The sequence below is a fragment of the Mauremys mutica genome, chromosome 1 (assembly GCF_020497125.1).
Source record: "Mauremys mutica isolate MM-2020 ecotype Southern chromosome 1, ASM2049712v1, whole genome shotgun sequence".
Classification (NCBI taxonomy): Eukaryota; Metazoa; Chordata; order Testudines; family Geoemydidae; genus Mauremys; species Mauremys mutica.
Genome location: NC_059072.1, coordinates 88,347,745 through 88,368,789, shown reverse-complemented (window position 1 = coordinate 88,368,789; position 21,045 = coordinate 88,347,745). Strand labels below are relative to the sequence as shown.

Below are 21,045 nucleotides of genomic sequence, written 5' to 3'. Positions count from 1 at the left end.
ATTATTTCACTTTTGGAAGTTGAAGCTTCTAGCACAAAGAAAACAAAATCCTTCCACATGTAAACCATTAATCATCTTACTGGGCAGCAGAACACTGCTCCAAGGCCTTCACTTCTGCTGGTAACTTTGCCAACCAAGTAAAATAGAGAAAATTGTTCTGTTTCATGCTGCTGTTCAGATCCCTGGGGGACAACAGTGAAAATAACAAGAATTATGCCAGTTTAAATCTACTGCTACTTTGCAAAAGCTGAATCTTTTCACAGGGAAAGAGAATCAAATAAACAGAGGCCTAGATTCCGAGCAGCAGCCAAGCTAAATTCTGTTCAGTGCAGAGGCAAAGATGGCTGTGCATCACCTTTACCGTTTGCTCCAGTTTCTGGAAGCAATCGGACCTTTTGAGTCCCTGCCATAAATCAGAGCAGCCTAGGTCTGCTTTGTTGCAGTGCCCCTCTTAGGGCCAGCAGAATAGTCAGAGCACAGTACGATGTGGCATATCTCCCTTCTACAACCACATCCCTTCCCTTTATCAAGGGGTCTGTGAGAAAAGTGCCCTAGAGAATTCTCTGGCATGGAAATCTGCTGATGCCTACATTCCAGTCCTACCCTCTAGCTCTATCTCCATTGCTATCACAGCAGGAGCTGTGCTGGTATTAGCAACATTGGGAAATATTTAGAGAAAAGGTTAATGTAAATACCATCCCAAATATCTTCCAGGAGATCTAGTTATAATCCATTCCGGTCTCTTTTCAAAAGAGTTTCCTTTTATGGTTTCCTCTAGTGTTTGTTTTAATCTTTCCTTGAATGCAGCTAGTGATGGCATTTTGACTACCTCTCTGGTGGCATGCCTAATTGTTTGTCACTGTAAAGAAATATTTTCATAGAAGGCAGAGATTTCAGGAAGAATCCCACCCTTGCTGCCCTTTTATTTGTGTAGAAATCAGTTGTAGAAAAAGTGTAAAAAACGTCATTTTGAAATTGTAATGTATTTCACAGTCTGCAGAACAATTTAATGTTCACATTTCTGAAGATTATGTCAGAAGATTCAGACAAGGATAAGCAGCTGATAAATCGCATAATAAGTGATGAATACAATTCGGTATGTCTCCCTTTGGCCTTCATCCTTTTGTATGTATATATTTATTTATTTAGAATGTACCCATCAGTATAATATGATTTGCTTTCTATGCAAACTTTATGACATCTGATTCCAGTTCCCCACTTTAAAGAGGCCCTGTGATCTGGAAACCTAGCCACTTTTTTAAAAAAAGAGTTAAAAGTAATTTCAGGTACGACACCTTCCTCTGAGTTTCCCTGTCAGTTTGTGTGGGTTTATAACCACATTTTCCTATTTTTAAAATATTTTTCTCTCCACTATCCTGTTCAAACAGGGAAAAATTGCCAGTGCAACTGAGTATACACAGAGTGCTATCAGATGCACAAAGTAAAAATACAGTCCCCAGTCCTACAGCAAACTTCATGCAGGGATTGAGGTCTGCACAGGGGTCTGATTGGTTTCTCAACTATTTTCCAATACAGCATTATTTTGTATTATGTCCAAACTGCGAACATGTAGTGAAGTGATGTCATGGCATATCAATAAAACTGAGAGATGTATGTGATGATGCTGATGGTAATTGCTTCCTCTTCTCTTCATCTCAGAGGGAGCCCAGAGGTTTGTCTTTTCCCTCATACCTTATATTTTCTCATGCTTTTCTCAAACTTTTTCATAGGGTGGATTGAATCTTTAAGACATTGTCTCATGCACATCTCCTCTCACATTTGTGATTAACATCCCTGGGGCAACTACATCAGTTGTTTTTGTGGAAAAAATAATATGAAAACACTGATGTAGTTTTAACTTATTTTAAAATGGCTTAGCAGCCAAAAGCAAGAGGAGAGACAACACCAGGTAACTAGCCAGCTCTCCACAGCTACCAAGTGTTTTGTGGACCATTGTTGATCCATAGACCCTAGTTTTGAAACCACTCATTTAGCACAGAACTAGATGGAACCCCCTTTGAGCTCACCACTGATACTGTTCGGAACAGTATGGTTTTACATTGTTGAGTAATGTAAAACCCTTCCTCCTACCATGCTCTCCATGGGGGTGGGGATTGTGAATTCACTCCTCCACAGTATTTCTAGCCCCACTGTCTGAGGAAGCATGATGGAATCAAAGCAAGGACTCCCACATGCCAATACAGAGAACTAACTCTACTAGCAAAAAGAACGAGGAGTACTTGTGGCACCCCCTAGAGACTAATAAATTTATTTGAGCAAAAGGTTTCGTGGGCTAAAACCCACTTCATCGGATGCATGCAGACAGAGACTAACAAATTTATTTGGGCATAAGCTTTTGTGGGTTTTAGCCCACAAAACCTTATGCTCAAATAAATTTGTTAGTCTCTAAGGTGCCACAAGTACTCCTCATTCTTTTTGCTGATACAGACTAACACGGCTACCACTCTGTAACTCTACTAGGTTGCTGTTGGGTTAACCCAACAGTAATGATTTGGGACCAAGATGTTAAAGTGACTACTGATTTTGAATGTCTCAATTTTCGGGTACCTAATTTGAGACACAGTAAAGGATCCTGATTTTTGAAAAGTGCTCAGCATCAATCATCTGAAAATCAAGCCCTATAAGGTGTTTTCAGTTGGGCACCCAAAAATTGAAATTAACATTTAGTCATTTCTGAAAATCTTGTCATCATATTTTTCTGTTCTAGGTAAATTCTCAGAAACCATGTATTGTTACTTTTTGATCCAAGCAGCTAGTCAAAGTTCGGGGTGTTGTAAGTTGTTCCAGTTGGGAGTAAAAATTGATGATAGTCTGGTATTTTCTTCGATGCAGTCTTGTTTATTTGCAAGGTATGTGCAAAGTTCTGCAAAGGCAGGAAGAACCAAAACCAAAAGGAGTAGTTTCTGAGCTTCCAGGCCCAAGTTTCATTCTGCCAGCATCCCCACCTCAAAACCTTTTTTCTAGCCTTCTGCCAGGGCCACAGGCTGATGCTTGGCTTTCTGAGTCTTTCTCAGTTTCTTGTCTGCACTCCAGCTTGTCTTTTTCACCACAGGCACACACATGCAATAGCCAGTGAGAGGCATACTCTGCCCACATGGTGCTAGTTTCTATGCAAACTCCATTATGCCTTGTTTTGGGTGTCACCCCTTATCTGTTCCTTACAGACAACTTAAATGAAGGGCATGTTCATACTTATTAATTCCAATGAGGTTTTATCTCAGTCCATAGCAGAGTTTAACTCAGCTCATAACAATATTTAAAATATTAATGTAAATAGTGTCCACAAATTAATCAGAATTTCCTGCTGCAGTTGTGAAACAGTTTTGGAGTTAGAAATGTTCCATGGTATTTCAGGAAAGAAGGTGGGTTTTTTACATAAATGTGATATTCATGTTAGGGGTGCCATTCTGACAGTCCTAGAGACTAAGTACTGTATTAAGTGAAAATGTACAGGACAGGCAGCAGCAGCAGTTCATACTCCTTCATATTGCCTTGCCAGAGTGTTCCAACCTTGACCTGGCAAAATCACCTTTAGGGTCAAAACAGTAATTTGCTCTCCATGGCTCTTTTAAACTTTGGCCTCTCTACTGAAACTGGCAACAAAAATGCCAAGTGTGGAATTGGGAATTTTTGTGATATAGACACTTGTCAAATTCATTTTTCATAGACCTCTGAACAGCCATTAATAACAGCAACTTTCAGTTACTTCTGCTATAACTGTGACTTCAAATTGGTTAACAAAGAGAGAAGACTAAATATCCCTTTACCAATCCTCTGAGCCTTCTAGTCAGGGCCGGCTCCAGGCACCAGCTTAGCAAGCAGGTGCTTGGAGCGGCCACTCCGGAGAGGGGCGGCAGGTCCAGGTATTCGGCGACAATACGGCAGAGGGTCCCTCACTCCCGCTCAGAGCGAAGGACCTCCCGCTGAATTGCCGCAGATCGCGATCGCGGCCCTGCTTCTAGTCTCCTATAGTTTATCTGGGCGGTTGGAGTTGGCATCTGCTCTGTTCAGATTTCCTGCAAAATATGTTCAGTCATGCTTATTTGTCAAGGTAATTGGCCAAAAGGAAGCCAATCAATTATGCAGAGAGTGGTCAGTTCCTCATATTTGCAATGCTTGTTGAAACTCATTCCCTTAGTGGCATGTCCTCCTCTCCCCCACCATTGAAATGTTTGCATTATGATATACTGTCTTCATAATAATAATGAACAAGTAAGTAATCTCACTGTTGAAAACCACTTATCCTTCTAGAACATGTACCAGAACGGACACTATTGCTGCTTCCTTTTGGTTAAATAGAAATAAGAGGAGCCTATCTGTTGTCTTATTTTTAGGATGAAGATCCCTTTAACCCATTTGTGGCAGAAGATCTTGAGCAGTGTGCATTTTTCACAGGTTAGAACCCCTCCATTTATTCCCATACACTTTCACTGCAAGGTCACAAGGGAGGATAAGAAGCGATAGTGCTCATGCGAGTGAAAAAAGAGCCAAGTGTAGTCTGAGCAAAAGCTATATATGCTTCCTCACGCAGTTGTTCAGTTAATGCACCTCAGTCATAATGTGCTGCATTCCTTTGATCAGAAACTATTGTTTTTACCAAATTGTGTGGTGGCTTCAGGATGTGAACATTTATCCACTAGGAATGAAAATGAGACAGCTAAACTAATTTCTTTTCTACATGCTCTAGATGTAATCTAGATTTGAACCCAGGTCCCCAGAGATGAAAAGGCATTACCCCAGTCTCTATTTGTTGCGCTGACACAAAGCAGACCCAGAGAAAGTAATAAGCAAGAACAAACTGAACACTTTGAAAGGATAAAATTCCCTCCAGGGGTGCAACAAGAGAGGGGCCCATGAGTCCAGGACCTAACTCAACCTTGCCCACAGGCGTTACAACAAATTCCTATGAAAGTCCTCGTCAAACTGCCGTTTCTCCTTCCAGAGTGGGTCCAGAAGTGGAAGAGATGGAGGAGGCAGCATGAGGAGATGGCAGCCTTGTTTTCTGGGTCTGTGGCATCCTGGAGGTGCTCATGGCCCTGCACTGGCCAGTTGTTGACAGCTTCATTCTCTGCTTCTTCCCTGGGTCCAAGTCTCGGACCCAGGTGAGAGAGACCAGCCAGAACTCCTCATCCACCTCCCTTCCCACCCCCAGACCCAGCTTCCCATTTCCTAGAGCCCTGAATGCCATCTCCTCATGCTATTTCATCCGCCTCTTCTGGGCCCTCTCCAGAAGGAGAGATGGCGACTTAGTGAGGACATACATGTGCCATGCGGCAATATGAGGTGAGGAACCCCATATACAGATGTGAACTTCTCAGAATGTGACCTCTGTTACTTGGCACGTGACCTTACCTGAGCCCCGCTCCTTAGGAAAATTCTGGTTGTGCCCCTGTTCCCCCTGCATTCAACACACCTAACAATTATAACTAAGAGACTTGCTCCAGATTACATTAAACAAATCCTTTCTAACTTTGTTAAAAGCTGCCAATACAGATCTACAAAGACTCAAATGAAAGGCCCTGGCTTGAAATATTTATCCTATTTATTACTTATAGCAGAGTACTTGGTGTATTTTGTGATAGATATAATTCACTGTCCATTTAACTCAGCTTTTTAAATTCAGGGTGATTTATAGCATGCAGCATTGATCCTTTTTTCAGTGGGATGACAGTAAATTCATGAAACCATTCTGGTGTACTGGAGTATCCATTAGTTTCAGACCAATTGGCTTTGAATACTGTCACTTGAAGGACTGAAGAGACTAGTGTATTTTTTCATTTTCACATAGATTCCATTTGTGATCAGCTTTTCCCACGGACAAAACAGATTGTCTTGTCATATAACTCTGGGAGATGGGTACCCCGGCTTCGTGAGCCTCGCAATCTTTATGGCATATCCCCTGCAGGTCACCTGAGCTTAATACGTTGGCCACACCAATGTGAGGTCATCAGGGACAGAATTGAGCACATTGGTAAGTCCTAAACATTGGTCATTAATAATACTAATACTTAACTCTTCATAATTTTTACAAATTAATCTTTGTCAAAGCTAATGGGATACTATTAAGAAGTTTCCTTGCCAGTCCCTGTGCTTTATTGATAAAATTCACTGTGGTTTGGGAGCAATCATGTGGAGATCATGCGCTTTTCTGAGGTGAGATTGAACTGTTGATGGCCCTGATTCTGTTCCCCTTAAAGTCAGTGATCAAACCCCTGCTGACTTGAGTAGTATAAGATTGGGTTGCCATCACCCACTTCGTAGGGACACACTTGTTGTCAAAATTGACAATATAAATAAAATTATATTTTTGGAAACAGTCATACAGAGAATCTAGTGTTGTAATAACTGTGTTGGTCCCAGGATACTAGAGTGACAAGGTGGTTGAGGTATCTTTTATTGGGCCAACTTCTGTTGGTGAGAGAGACAAGCTTTTGGGCTTTCAGAGAGATGAAGAAGAGCTCCTTGTAAGCTCAAAAGTTGTCTCTCTCACCAACAAGAAGTTGGTCCAATAAAAGATAATACCTCACCATCTTGTCTCTCTTATGCAGAGAGTGTGTCATTTCACATGTACAAACAACTGTATTATAAAAATGTAATTATCAAATTGCTGTTCATATGGATTTTAATATAATCAGCATCTATCTTGACACCTAAGATCAGCCTTGAGTAAGTCTGTTCAGGGAGAACAAAAATCACACCAGAAAATGAAATGAGTTGAGTGCCACTGGGGAAGTTGAGAGAATGGAGTCTTCTCTTTGTACAGAAGGCTTGCAAGAGAACATGTGGTCTAATATCTAGAACAAAGGAAAGTGTCGGAATTTCATTCTTGCCCCTAGACTTGGTTCTGTGGGTCAGAGTTAAAGGAGACCTGCAAAAGATATTTTAAAAATTAGATTTATGCCCCATTTTACTTTTTTATGCTAGATTAAATTCTAGAAGTTTGTGTGTGTGTGTGTAAGAAAAATCAAGTCTGATCTTCCTTGGGTTAACTAAAGATTTTCTTGGGGATCCCATGATTGTATATTTTGAGCCTTCACAATCTAATTGAAGGGATGAGGATGTCCACTCTTTAACAAAAGCTATGTTTCTCCCAAGCACTCGTTAGAAATTAGAGATAAATAGGTGTCAAAACCAAACAAAAAGTAATGTTTTAAACAAAATTACTAAAAATATTTTCCCAGTTTTCATTCTCTTGTCTCTAGTGATGTTATAACTTCACTAGTTTTTCAGTCATGACCAGAACTCAGATTCATCTGGTAAATGGTGGTAGAATGTGATACAGCATAGTACAGCACCTTTTTCATGCTGCCTGCTTGTTTTCCAGAATCATGAACTTTAATTTAAAAAGCAAAAGTAAGTCTCTATCTGTTTTGTTAGTGGAGGTACACTTGAGTCATGTTTTTGAGGCTAACTGATTCAATTAAATCTGCCTATATTTGCAGAATTGAAAACAATAATTCCAAGAGGTATGATCCATTCATCTCAATGGATGCTAACTCAGATGCCCAAAGATAGTACTTTAAATGTCAACATTGTTAACTCGCTGCTCATCAAAGTATGTATAAAAGGAGAGGGAATATCATATTATGAAGAGCTGCACAATATTGTGAATAGCAGTTTATTCTGGCACCGGTAGCAAGTGGCCTCAGAAGAGTACTGCCATTTTTTCCTGTCCCTAGTCAAGAAGGAGCCAATTCCAAAGAGCCTTACAGATACCACAGAAATGTTAGCTGAACTCACACCAGGGGGAATCAAGCTCAAAATATCAGCAGGGCATCACTCAAAGGAAGCCAAACAGAATCATGGTTGTATTTGGACCTCACTGAGAGGGAGCTGAGCCAAGGAGTTCAGACAGCATGCGTGATCATAGTTTGAAGATCTGCACAATCAGATGTGAGTGATAGGTGGGTGGGTCTTATTTTGTGGTCAGAGCTTGGAAGAGTACCACTACCGTTCCTCTTTCCTGTCTCCCTCCCATCTGACCCCTGGTCACAACAGCATCTTCCAGTGGATATACATTTCTAATGTAAAAAACAAGCAGGAAGAAAACGTACTTATTAATTTTTATATGAAAAATCTTCCAGGTCATAAGAACATAAGAATGGCCATACTGGCTTGGATCAATGGTCCATCTAGCCCAGTATCCTGTCTTCCCCCAGTGACCAGTGCCAGATGCTTCAGAAGGCATAAACAAAATAGGGCAATTATAGAGTGATCGATCTCTTGTCCGCTCCCAACTTCTGGCAGTCAGAGGTTTAGGGACACCCGTAGTATAAGGTTGTGTCCCTGACTGTCTTGGCTAATAGCCATCGATGGACCTATCCTCCATGAACTTATCTAATTCTTTCTTGAACCCAGTTATACTTTTGGCCTTCACAACTTCCCCTGGCAACGAGTTCCATAGGCTGATTAAAGACTAACAAATTTATTTTAGCATGAGCTTCTTCGAAGAAGTGAGCTTTAGCTCACGAAAGCTCATGCTAAAATAAATTTGTTAGTCTTTAAGGTGCCACAAGTACTCCTGTTTTTTTTGCGGATACAGACTAACACGGCTGCTACTCTGAAACCTGTCATAGGCTGATTGTGCATTGTGTGAAGAAGTTCTTCCTTATGTATGTTTTAAACCTGCTACGTATTTATTTCATTGGGTGACACGATTCATGTGCTGTGTGAAGGGGTAAATAACACTTCCATATTCACTTTTGCCACACCATTCTTGATTTCATGGACCTCTATCATATCCCCTCTCAGTTGTTTCCTTTCTAAGCTGAAAAGTCCTAGTCTTTTAATCTTTCCTCATATGGAAGTTGTTCAATATCGCTAATCATTTTTGTTGCCCTTCTCTATTCTTTTTCCAATTATAATATATCTTTTTGAAATAGGGCGACCAGAACTACACACTGTATTTAAGGTGTACGCGTACCAGGGATTTATATAGTGGCATTATGATATTTTCTGTCTTATTATCTGTCCCTTTCCTACTGATTCCTAACATTCTGTTAGAGTTTTTAACTGGTGCTGCTAGAGTTTTTGACTGGTGCTGCACATTCCCTAACAAATCATGGTCATCTGTGAGTCTGATAATTCTGTTCTTTATTATTGTTTCAACCAGTTTGCCTGGTACTGAAGTTAAGCTTACTGGCCTGTAATTGCCAGATTTGCCTCTGGAGCCTTTTTTAAAAATTGGTGTTACATTAGCTATCTACCAGTCATCTACTACAGAGGCTAATTTAAGCAATAGGGTACATACCATGGTTAATAGTTCTGCAGTTTCATATTTGAGTCCCTTCAGAACTCTTGGATGATACCATCTTATCCTCATGACTATTGGTGTCTAATTTATCAATTTGTTCCAAAATCTCCTCTTTTGACACGTCAATCTGAGATGGTTCCTCAGATGTGTCATCTAAAAAGAATGTCTCAGGAAAGCTTATGCCCAAATAAATTTGTTAGTCTTTAAGGTTTCACAAGTACTCCTTGTTCTTTTTGCTGATACAGACTAGCACGGCTACCACTCTGAAATCAGGTGTAGAAAACTCCCTCACATCCTCTGCAGTTAAGACTGATGCAAATAATTTATTTAGCTTCTGCAGAACAGCCTTTTTTTCCTTGAGTGTTCCTTCAGCATCTTGATTGTCCAATGGACACACTGATACTTTGTCAGGCTTCCTGCTTCTGATGTAGTTAAAAAAAATTGCTGTTAGTTTTTGTGGTTTTAGACAGTTGCTGTTCAGATTCTTTCTTGACCTGCCTAATTATACCTTCACACTTGACTTGCCAAAGTTTATGCTCTTTTCTATTTTCCTCACTAGGTTTAGACTTTCAATTTTAAAAGGATGCCTTTTTTCCTTTAACTGCCTCTTTACACTTTTGTTTAGCGATGGTGGTCTTTTTCTGGCCCTCTTACTTGTTTGTTGTTGTTAATAATTTGGTCCCCTGTATACATCATAAAGGAGGAATAAAGGGCAGAAGGCCACTTTTTTCCCCCTCTGCAGATCACTTTTTCAGGCATGTTGTCAAGGCAGAAGTTAACATTGTAAATAGGGATTTCAGCTTTCAGGGCTGTCTGTCTAATACCTCTCACGAATAGTATGTTAAAAATAAAAATAAAATAAAAATAAAAATTCTTAACCATGGCAATAATGTAGCACTATGCCACATCAGTGGATTTCTACCAGAGACATGAAATTTTTCAACCTGGTTTTCATTCACAAGATAAGATTAATGGTGATGGCATGAGTCACAAGATAGATTTCTGTACTATTTGTTCTCTGCAGCCAGTACTGATTAACTATAGCCTGAACTGAGTGCTCAATTCTCATTTCAGTTACACCACTGTAAATCAAGCGTAATTCCACTAAAGCCAATAGAGTAGGAAGCCACTAGAAAGCATATTTTACTTTTATTTGCTTGTAACCATTTTGACTGTTGGTGTCTGGGCTCTGAGCCACAGCAGCAGAACATTTAAGGCACCCCCGGTTACAGGTCAGGCAGTGTGACACAACTTCTTACTGGTCTGAACTGCACCCCAAAACATGACATCCACTCAGATGATCTTTTTAAAGGCAAATTATCAAGGTAAAGAATGAGCTGATAAAACCCTTGTATAAACCTAAGAAAAACTCTGATCTTCCAAAAGGCATGATTCACTTATTCCTACCACAAACCATTTTGAAGTTGCTGCCTGGCAAGCAGGGAGAAGACTCAAGGAGCAGCTTTCAGAGCCTTCATTTGTGGTGGACACCCTTTGTAGTTTAGCTCTCTCTGTCTCTTCTTTCTCAGACTGGATTCCCCGTGAGCCTGAGCCACTGTACCAACCAACAGGCCTGGAGCTCGAGCCACTGTACCAATACCCCAGAGAGGGGACGGTGGTTTATTTAGCAGATGAAGGTGGGAGCACATTGTGAAATGTTATTTCAAGGTGCATGTAATTTTGGCACCCATTTTGATTGACTGGTTTTCTTTTATTTTTGGGGGGCCTGATTCATAGCCAATTTAAAATCATAGGAGAGACTCCTATTGACTTAATGAGTTTTGGATAAGTTCCTATATCTGAAGATATAGAAATAAATTAGAGCTCTCTCCCCATCCAGGGGTTCTGCTTATGTTATTAATAAGGATATGATTTAATCACAGAGATCAGGGAACTCACAGATTCTGTAACTTTACTGGACTTCCATGACTTTGGCTTCAGCTGTCAGCAGTGGAGGTGGAGCCAGGGCTGTGCATCCTGGACCCATGGCTATAGCTGGAGCAGGGGCTGTGCGCCCTCCTCGGAGCTGCAGCAGGATCCGTGGCTGTTCTTTTCCAACCCGCGGCTTCAGCCGGGGCTGCACGCCCCTGCTTCCTCTTGCGGCTTCAGCCAGGGCTGTGTGCCTGCCCTCCCAGCCCCGACTCCTTCAGCTGAAGCTGGGACTATGCACCCCCCCTCCGTCCCCTGCTGCTGTAGCCAGAGCTGGTGCTGTGTGCCCACCCCTTGCGGCTTCGGCTGGGGGCAGAGCCACTGCTGTGTGCCAGGGCTGTGCCCCTTCATGGCAGTGGGGCAGGGGCTGTCAGTTCCCCCCATTTAGATCCAGGTGTCATTCCTAACCCCCCGCGGCCCTTTCTCCCCTGCCACATTATTTGTAAAAGTCACAGACAGGTCAGGGCTCCTGTGAATTTTTGTTTATTGCCCATGACCTGTCTGTGACTTTTACTTAAAATAACCGAGACAAAATCTTAACCTTTGTTATTAACAACCTTAAAAATGCAGTTCAGGCAGTTTCTGAACATCAGTGGGAAATAGCCTGAAACTAGTTTGTTAATTAATCTCTCTCTAGTGATGTTTTCATAATATTTGAGAAAAGAGAGTATGAAAGTTTAAAAATGATTTTCTTCCATAATTGCAGGGATAAAACTAGAGGTACATGTTGGCAAGAGACTCAGTATCTTGTTTGCAACTTATCACTTATACTATGACCTTGTCAACTCTCTTAAGTTAAACAGAGTCAGATTGGGGGACTATTTAACTACAGATCTCTAAGGGAATAGCTAATTGCTGCTGGCAGTGGTACTTTTGATTCATTTGGTATTACTCTGTTTTCTGATTCTCTTCTGAACCACAATAGTGTTAGGGGAGCTCTGTTGCTGAAAGCACCTTCTTTTGGATGTTATGTGAAACCAAGATCTCAACCAGTTATAGTCATTAACCCCTGAATTCTTTATTGCTGCATACAAACCATGCTGCAAAGAGTGTATGGGTCTTGGGGATTAAGTTGTTAAAGACCCATGGCACCTTTCACAAGAGATGGGTGTTTTAATGCTGCTGTCCTGGCCAAATACCCACTTGGATAATTACATTCTGCTTAATTAAAATTCCACCTACAGTTTGGAAATTGTATTTATCATTTCCTGCCTCACTCACCTAGTGTTCTGTGTGCATTTCAGTCTGGACAGAGCAGTGTTTGAGCAGTGAATGAAGCAATATTGTTTATATATTTTGTGTATCAGTCTATGTCTGTAATGTGCGTTGGGATGACAGGCCTTATTTAAATGTAAGGTCTTTATAATGATTAATGGATTTTTGTGCATAGCTCCCAGTAACAATAATAGAAGTAGGGGGCAGGTGTTATAAAACTCTAAGTGTATATAGCACTTTCCATCAAGGGAAATCTCAAGGTGCTTTACATTGTATAGGAACCACTTAATTTAGGCTCAAGTTCTGAACACTTCAGCATGTGCTTTACATTAAGGTCAATGGGTATTAAACATATGCTTAAGTGCTTTGCTGAATCAGGATCTTAGGATTTCAATACACCCAGTCATCTCTTGGTTGCATATGGTAACTATTCTTTTGCCAGAAACAGTGCACATTAGGTTTTAGGAGGGGAACCGAAGAATAAGTAGTGAGATGGATTGATGCAGGGGTTTAAAATGTTTGAATCATAGAAGATTAGGGTTGGAAGAGACCTCAGGAGGTCGTCTACTCCAACCCCCTGCTCAAAGCAGGACCAACACCAACTAAGTCACCCCAGCCAGGGCTTTGTCAAGCCAGGCCTTAAAAACCTCTAAGGATGGAGATTCCACCATCTCCCTAGGTACCTAATCCATTGCTAATATGTTGTTATAGCATGGATCATAACTTAATAGAGAAATTGTCTCATGGACCTCACTCCTTCAAGTCATGATAGCACAGACCATCTCCTTTGTAGTTCATGATTGTATAACATCCTTGTGGCAACTACAGCAATTGCATACATAAAAAGTAATAATGGAAACATTTTAGTTTCTTTTAATCTGATTTTGCAGCTGCAATAAAGGAGGCAAATTAAAAGTATGTGAACAGTAAGTTCTCCCATCGGTGACCACAGTTTGGGAACTGGTGGGTTAATGCATTAGCTTGTCACTTGTAAACAAGATACATTTAATACAGAGACTATTTATAAGTAAAAAGGGAGCTTTACAGTAATAGCAACAATTATTAATCATATAAGTTTTCAAAGCATAATGGTGATGTTTTAGCCATGTGGTGGATTGAAAAGCATTGGGAAGGAGTAGCTAAAACGTTGCATGACTCCTTTGAGAATTTACCCTAGATATGCCCTGAAAATCAAGTGTGTAATTCCTGTAAAAGGTTTTAGGCATTGCTGGAAGTCATTAACAACTGAATAATATGTATGTTCTGCTCCTTTCACTAGCTAACGAGGAATCCTGTTTTGTGTATTCTCGAGTAGGAGGTAGCTACCCCTCAAAGCAGGTCATCGCTCAAGATTGGGACAACACTTTGAGCTTTGAAGCACGTTTTGAGAGTGGGAATCTGCAAAAGGTGGTCAAAGTGTAGGTTTATGATCTTTTCCTCTTTGATGAGGTAGCATAGACACCAGCTGCAGTCAAATACGCCTTTGTAAGTACCCTGGGTGATGCTGGAGCCTGCACCCTGAATTACACTAACAGAATAAGCCCTAAGAATATTTTCATGTGGACTTCAAATGGAACAATCTCATAACTGTTCCATGGCATTAAATATTATCTATAGGTGAAATTCACTTCTGTACAAAGGGTCTGGGCAAGGACTATGTACTACTGGTGTTGCAGTGACGCCTCAAAATGGTGATGTAGGCCCTCAGCACAGCTATAAATTTCACCCTACATGCACAAATTCATACGCATACATTCACACTTTTTTTTTTAGAGATGACAATATTTTTTTATTTAGTTGAGTGAGTTTTTTTGCACAAGACCTTTTTTTAATGAGCCTTGGTTTGGTCACACATTTTAATTATTTTAAGTAAGCACTAAAGGCATGTGGTGGTTATATTACTGACGCATTCCATCTAGTCTGACATCCTGACATATGCTTTGATTGTTTATATGAAAGTGGAAATCCCCCCACACTTGCTCGTGGCTAATTGTACAGTGTTTTATTGTGATGTTGGAAGAATTCCTTCTCCATCCCACAGTCCCCAGCATGATTTGAGTCTGTAATTAATTTCTGTGGTAACCAGAGTTAAAAATGCTTGTCTTCTTTCTGTACATCAGTAGTGAATTCGAGTACCAGCTGACACTGCGCACTGACCTCTATACAAACAGACACACCCAATGGTACTACTTCCGAGTAACCAACACTCAGGCAGGAATGCCTTATCGTTTCACCATTGTCAATTTCACCAAGCCCACCAGCCTGTACAACCACGGTATGCGTCCACTGTTGTACTCAGAAGTGGATGCGAAGATCCACCGAGTTGGCTGGCAAAGAACAGGAGATGAAATCAAGTATTACAAAAACAACCTTGGCCAAGATGGGCATCAGTATTTCTCACTCACTTGGACATTCCAGTTCCCACATGATCGAGACACCTGCTACTTTGCCCATTGCTATCCTTACACCTATTCCAACCTGCAGGACTACCTGGCAGCCATCTCTAGAGATCCAGTGAGGTCAACGTTTTGCAAGATCCGCATCTTGTGCCATTCACTAGCAAGAAACATAGTGTATGTTTTAACCATCACCAGCCCCTCAGAAAGTGGCAAGGAGGCAAAGCGTAAGGCAGCTGTGATTTTGACTGCAAGGGTGCACCCAGGCGAAACAAACAGCTCCTGGATAATGAAGGGCTTTCTGGATTACATTCTGGGCAACTCAGGCGATGCTCGGTTGCTCCGTGACACTTTTGTCTTCAAAGTGGTACCAATGTTGAACCCAGATGGTGTGATTGTGGGAAATTATCGCTGCTCCTTAGTAGGTCAGGACTTAAATCGTAATTACAAATCAGACCTGAAAGAATCTTTTCCTTCTGTTTGGTACACCCGGAACATGATCAGAAGGTAACATCATCTCTCCTTTCTTCAGAACAAAAAAAACCCTTTGTATTCGTAGTGTCTGTTATTTAGTATAACCACTGTTTGCACTATATTTGCCTTATTTTTATTGCCTCTCATCTCATATTTAACCAATTCCGTTTGTATTATTTGTGTAAATTCTAAGAAGCATGAGTTTTTATTGTAGTTTACAATGTTCTTCTGTTGCACAGCACCCTGTAATATAGCTTTAATATAGGGAATGGAAAAGATATCTTGGGTAGTGGAGGAGAATTTTTCAGGAACCATCAATCCCAGAATAGAAAGTGATTTTTTTTCATAGTCCTGCTCCTCACTGCCCCCCATCAAGATTTACAGATGGAGGCCCTAATTCTGCTCCCATTGTATTCAGTGGGAAAATATCTGCCAACTTCATTGGTGCAGGCAGGACCGGCTCCAGGCACCAGCTTAGCAAGCAGGTGCTTGGGGTGGCCACTCCGGAGAGGGGCGGCACGTCCAGGTATTCGGCGGCAATTCGGCGGAGGGTCTCTCACTCCCACTAGGAGCGAAGGACCTCCCGCTGAATTGCCGCAGATCGTGTCGCAATCGTGACTTTTTTTGGCTGCTTGGGGCGGCAAAACCCCTGGAGCCGGCCCTCGGTGCAGGAAAGTGCCCTAAAGTGGGCCAAGTCCAGAGTGGATCCCAACCTTGTATTTGACTACTAGTCCTATCAGGTTTACTTTATATTTCAGTATAAATGTGTTTGGTTTTTAATGCTTCACTTCCTTATGCAGTGCAGACATCTAGTCATCTGGTTATACATATAACTTCATACCCAGAGTCACCATTCAGGTTTGGCTTATGTAACTGAGTTCTTCTAATGGCTTTAGCTTTGAAAGGGCTCTGTCAGTGCTCATAAAACTAATATTTAACCTACAATATCATTTACAATATGTTTTGATTCTCAGGTACATGTTTAATCATAAGTCCTTTCCCTTTGTGCCTCTACATTCTTCAAACAAAAATCCTGCTGTCTAACTTACCACCTTTCCATCAGAAAAATATTCAAAGAAGTTCAAATTCAAACACTGGCTTTTACTTATTTCCATTTTGGCCTGTCTAATACTCACCCTTTCAAGAGTTTCTGATGAATCTGGGGAAGGACTTTGGAGCTTGCTAGAGAATGAAAATGACTGTTCTCCCATAGGAGACAACTTTTTTAGATTTGAGAGAGGACAAAAGTTTTTATGATAGATGGATACAGGCTAGATTTTGCAAAGTTGTGTAGCAGAAAAACCCTCTCTTCACCCTGCATCCCAGTTTTACAATTTAAAGGCAACTGGTATAGCAAAATAGAAAAATAAATACATTTAGAAAAACCTGCTGAAATGCCCCAAATATCCAGACTCACATTCAGCACATTATCAATTAAAAAAGGGTAATCCTTTTTTCCCCTTTCTTTCTTGATCCATCATGAACTGCCAACTCCTGTGCAGAATGATGGCCCAGCATGAATGATTCTGGTGATATCACATCACCTGCATAAAATCCTACTGGAACTGCCTTTTTGGGGATGTGTTAAATCCCATTTTTTTTCCAAAGCTTGTGCAGTTTTGCAAAGTTTCTTTTAAAAAATTATAGACAAAATGCAGCATATTCCAAAACTTGCAATACTGCAAAAAACTAATACTTGAAACTGATACTACTTTCACCCTGAGTGGGAAAAGAGCTATCTGCTACACCGTTTTGTGCTATATATTTGTAGTGTGTTATAAGTCTCAAGATTGTGCATTGTGTATCATGTGGCATACAAGAAGGAACATAAAAGTAGCATTCTAGGGCAATACTTCAAATTGTTTTAATGTACACCTGAAGTGGCAGAAGATCGTTCCTATTGAGGGTTGAAAAGACTGGAGGGGAAATTTGCCAGGGTGAATGTATTTGGGAAGGGAAATGTGGAGATGGAAGGGAAGACCCAGATAATAGTTGTTGAAGAAAGGAAGATCAAGGGAATGCGATATGAAAAGGAATAGAGTTCAGTTACCCACATTTAAAAAAAAATGACTCCCACTTTTTGGACTCATGAAGAATGATTGATCCATTATAACTGTTTTAATAAAATGAACACAAAGTTCTGATGCAAGCCTTGGATCCTGTTGTTACTAAGCCATGGCACACTTTTTGGGCTTGATCTTGCAAGGTGCTGAGCTATTTGGCACTGATCTATCAAAGCATCTAAGTGCATGCTTAATTCTAAGCACATGAGTAATCCTGTTGAAATCAATGAGATTACTCATATACTTAAAGCTAAGCATATGTTTATGTATTTAATTATTCCTATGAAGATTGCTGCCACCCATCAGCCCTGGCTGATGCAGAAAAAAAAAGCATTTATAGTAAAATATTGTTTCCTCTCTTGTTACAGAGTGATGGAGGAACGTGACATTCTCCTGTATTGTGATCTTCATGGTCATAGCAGAAAAGAGAATGTCTTCATGTATGGCTGTGATGGTGGGGAGCAAGCAGAGGTGCCATGCTTGCACCAACGCATCTTTCCTCTCATGATGAGCAAGAACTGCCCAGATAAGGTAAGCAAGTTGCTAACTTGAAATAGTCCTTTCCTATACTAAATGAAACCTATGTAAGCCAATCTGATTTGCTAAAATGTCAGTCAGTTGGAAACAAATTTATTTATAAAGGTACTAAGCATTACAAGATTGTGCTTTTATTGATAAAAATGACTTCTGATTGGCTAAAACACACAACAGATTCATTCTCTAAACCAATAGGGATTCAGCAATTCAATAATAGCACAACACACAAACTATCACACTAGATTTATTACTGTAGCATTTGAGTCTAATTCTGTTTTCTTCAGAAAACAATGAGGAGGTGATCCAAAGCTCCATGTGGTCCAGGATACCAAATTATTGATTTGTTCACCCATGACAGAAGAGCTATTCAGACTTTTACTAAACATGCATCTCACACCATCTTAGTATTAAAAACAGAAATGGAGGCTTTGGGGGGCTGGCCCAGCAGTCTGGTACTAGTTCAACTAATGGGGATAGTATGAACAGCAGTATTAAAAGGTGTTACATGTGTAAAGTAAAACAAACTGGTATAATCAAAGACGGATTCTCATTCCACCCACCGCTCTGTTGTACCTAAATACTGAAAGACTGCCATGCACCATGTGTGATGCAATACTTATGTACTACAGGGTGAAAGAAGGATGGATTGAACCTTTAACTATTTTCCTACTTGGGCTTGAAAGTTTTACACATTAGTGAAGTTAAGAAAAAACTGCTATCTTCATGTCTCCTTTAGTGGGAAAGGGTGCTCCTTAAAAGACAGGGAACTGACCCTACATCCTTCTTTTAAGTTTTCATTCCCAGACTGCAATTTCAAAGTACAGAAAAGCAAAGAAGGGACAGGTCGAGTAGTGATGTGGAAGATGGGCATCCGCAACAGCTATACTTTGGAAGCCACTTTTTGTGGATCTAAACTAGGTAAGTCCTTTTTATTCAAGGAAGATTGTAGGGGTCATCAAACAAAATCTGGTTTTGATTGTTTTTACAGATGCAGTAGTGATCTGTGATGGTTTTAGCTACCATCCTCAAAAAATCCTATTTAACAGAGATAAATGACAAATTCTATGAAGTTAGAGTGAGCATTTTAATACAGGGTATGCATAAATTAACTTCAGGCCACAGTTATTACAGACGTACTGGAAACCAATACATAATTAATTAGTGGGCCTGCCTACCAAATTAAATGGAATTGCTAGAAATGGATATACCAGAAACATTCTAGACTCTAGGACAGGGGTCGGCAACCTTTCAGAAGTGGTGTGCCAAGTCTTCATTTATTCACTCTAATATAAGGTTTTGCATGCCAATAATACATTTTAACTCTTTTAGAAGGTCTCTTTCTATAAGTCTATAATATATAATTAAACTATTGGTGTACGTAAAGTAAATAAGGTTTTAAAAATGTTTAAGAAGCTTCATTTAAAATTACATTAAAATGCAGATCCCCCCGGACCTGTGGCCAGGACCCAGGCAGTGTGAGTGCCACTGAAAATAAACTTGAGTGCCGCTTTCGGCACGCGTGCCATAGGTTGCCTACCCCTGCTCTAGGAGCAAAGTGCATTCTATGCGGCACCGGTTTACGATTGTAACAGGAAGGTCTCACATGACCTAGTGAATAAGCAACACCTCCTACAGCACCTAACTTTTTCTGAGAGGCTTCCCACCCAATTACTAAATGTAAACCTGCTTTGCTTACAAGGGCTGAAAATATCAGGTAGTATGGTCACAAAAGCAAGGCACTTCTGAATTCAGTAAGAATTTTGGATGTGCACAGAACACAGACAGGACTGATTCCCGCATGGCTACAGAAGTGCTGTAAAGTGGAACAATGTTCAGCTTGTGTGATTGGAAGATATCTGGATCCATATTATAAGACTATCCTTGAGGGGCCTTTATTATTCTTTTGTTCCATTCTTTGTTTCCATGGGGAATTTGCCAGTGCAATATCACTGTCTTCCTTTTAAACAAACAAAACTAAAAAAAATGGTAACGGCTATTGAAAATAGCAATTCCAGTCCTAGTTAGCACTGGGAAGACCCCAGCATTTGTTGCTCAATTTTATCCTACTTTTTCTACAGCAAATTACAGTGTATCAGCATATTTGATTTGGGAGAAATGAAGTAACAGTTGCCCAAATTGAGCCTGAGCACTCCTGAATTTTGAGGGTGTTCAAATCTGGAAGGCAGGTGCTAGATTCCCTTTCTGAATAAATCTGGAAAGGGAAAAGTCAATTTCTGTTTTCATGGCTCAGAAGTGGAAATTCTCCTGTACTGTATCTGAAGCTGCCCAGGTCCTCTAGTAGAGCCCCCACCCCCCCTTACTTTTCATTTTAACTTCTAGTGGGATCCACATACCTCCCTTGGTAGGCTTCAGATAGAGGGGTGCACTGTCCATTTAGTCCACCCAGTTCCTTCTTTGGGGGCTGCCAGGCGAGGTCACATCAGCATCCCTAAGACAGTCTGGGGAAGTCTTCTGAGGGTGCTATCTGGGCCAAAGCCTTCTACACCTTGGGCACACTTGTTTCCCATTCACACTGCCACCCCCTTCTAGCAGTCAGCTCTTCATTCACAGCAAACTGCAGGGCATGGAGTCTCTCAGCTTCCCCCCCTCCTTTTCCTGTTGATAGCGGCCAAGGGAATGCTGGGAAATGTAGTATCGTCCCTGCTCCAGGGCAGGCTCTCTTGGCAGGGAGCTGGCCAAGGAACTACATCTCCCAGGGCCCTGTGGGGGTCTCAGGTCCCATGCTGGATCCGGACTGCTCTGAGGCTCCGTTTCTGCAGAGGGGAGGAAGCGAGTGTTACAGGCCCCCTTCTGAGCTTGGGCCCAGCACTATGGCACCACTGGTGCCATGGTAAATCAGGTCCTGATCATGGCTATAAAAGAGGGTGTTTGCTTGCCCAGAGAAAGGAGGAGATCACACACAGACCAAGAGTGCTGACCAAACACATGGCTTTGCCAAGTTCAGAATGTCAGAGCTTTGCTATAGGAACTATTCAGTGATTATTATCCCAAAATTTTTGGCCAGCCAGCCTAACATTTTGTGCAGTCTCTAGAATGAACAAGTGTATTCAGTTTAATTTGTAGTTACATGACTTTTCTCTCTATTTTCTATTTGGTATGCTAAATAAACTGTGCTTTATTTAAGGTCATTTTGGTT

The 21,045-nt window shown here is 40.9% G+C and overlaps 1 protein-coding gene across 9 annotated transcripts in view; it reads left to right on the top strand.

Moving 5' to 3' along the window:
• The window catches only part of AGBL3 (AGBL carboxypeptidase 3), a 61,868-nt gene that overhangs the window by 1,029 nt on the left and 39,794 nt on the right, over positions 1–21,045 (top strand). For 8 of the 9 annotated variants that reach the window (XM_044997793.1, XM_044997783.1, XM_044997763.1 and 5 more), the window contains exons 2-9: positions 994–1,096; positions 4,356–4,416; positions 5,810–5,992; positions 10,804–10,911; positions 13,698–13,836; positions 14,539–15,321; positions 17,720–17,882; positions 18,680–18,806. In XM_044997793.1, coding sequence (XP_044853728.1) covers positions 1,010–1,096; positions 4,356–4,416; positions 5,810–5,992; positions 10,804–10,911; positions 13,698–13,836; positions 14,539–15,321; positions 17,720–17,882; positions 18,680–18,806 — 1,651 coding nt within the window. In that variant the 5' untranslated portion in view covers positions 994–1,009. The remainder of the gene's footprint in view (positions 1–993; positions 1,097–4,355; positions 4,417–5,809; positions 5,993–10,803; positions 10,912–13,697; positions 13,837–14,538; positions 15,322–17,719; positions 17,883–18,679; positions 18,807–21,045) is intronic. The other variant, XM_044997754.1, reaches the window with a different exon arrangement.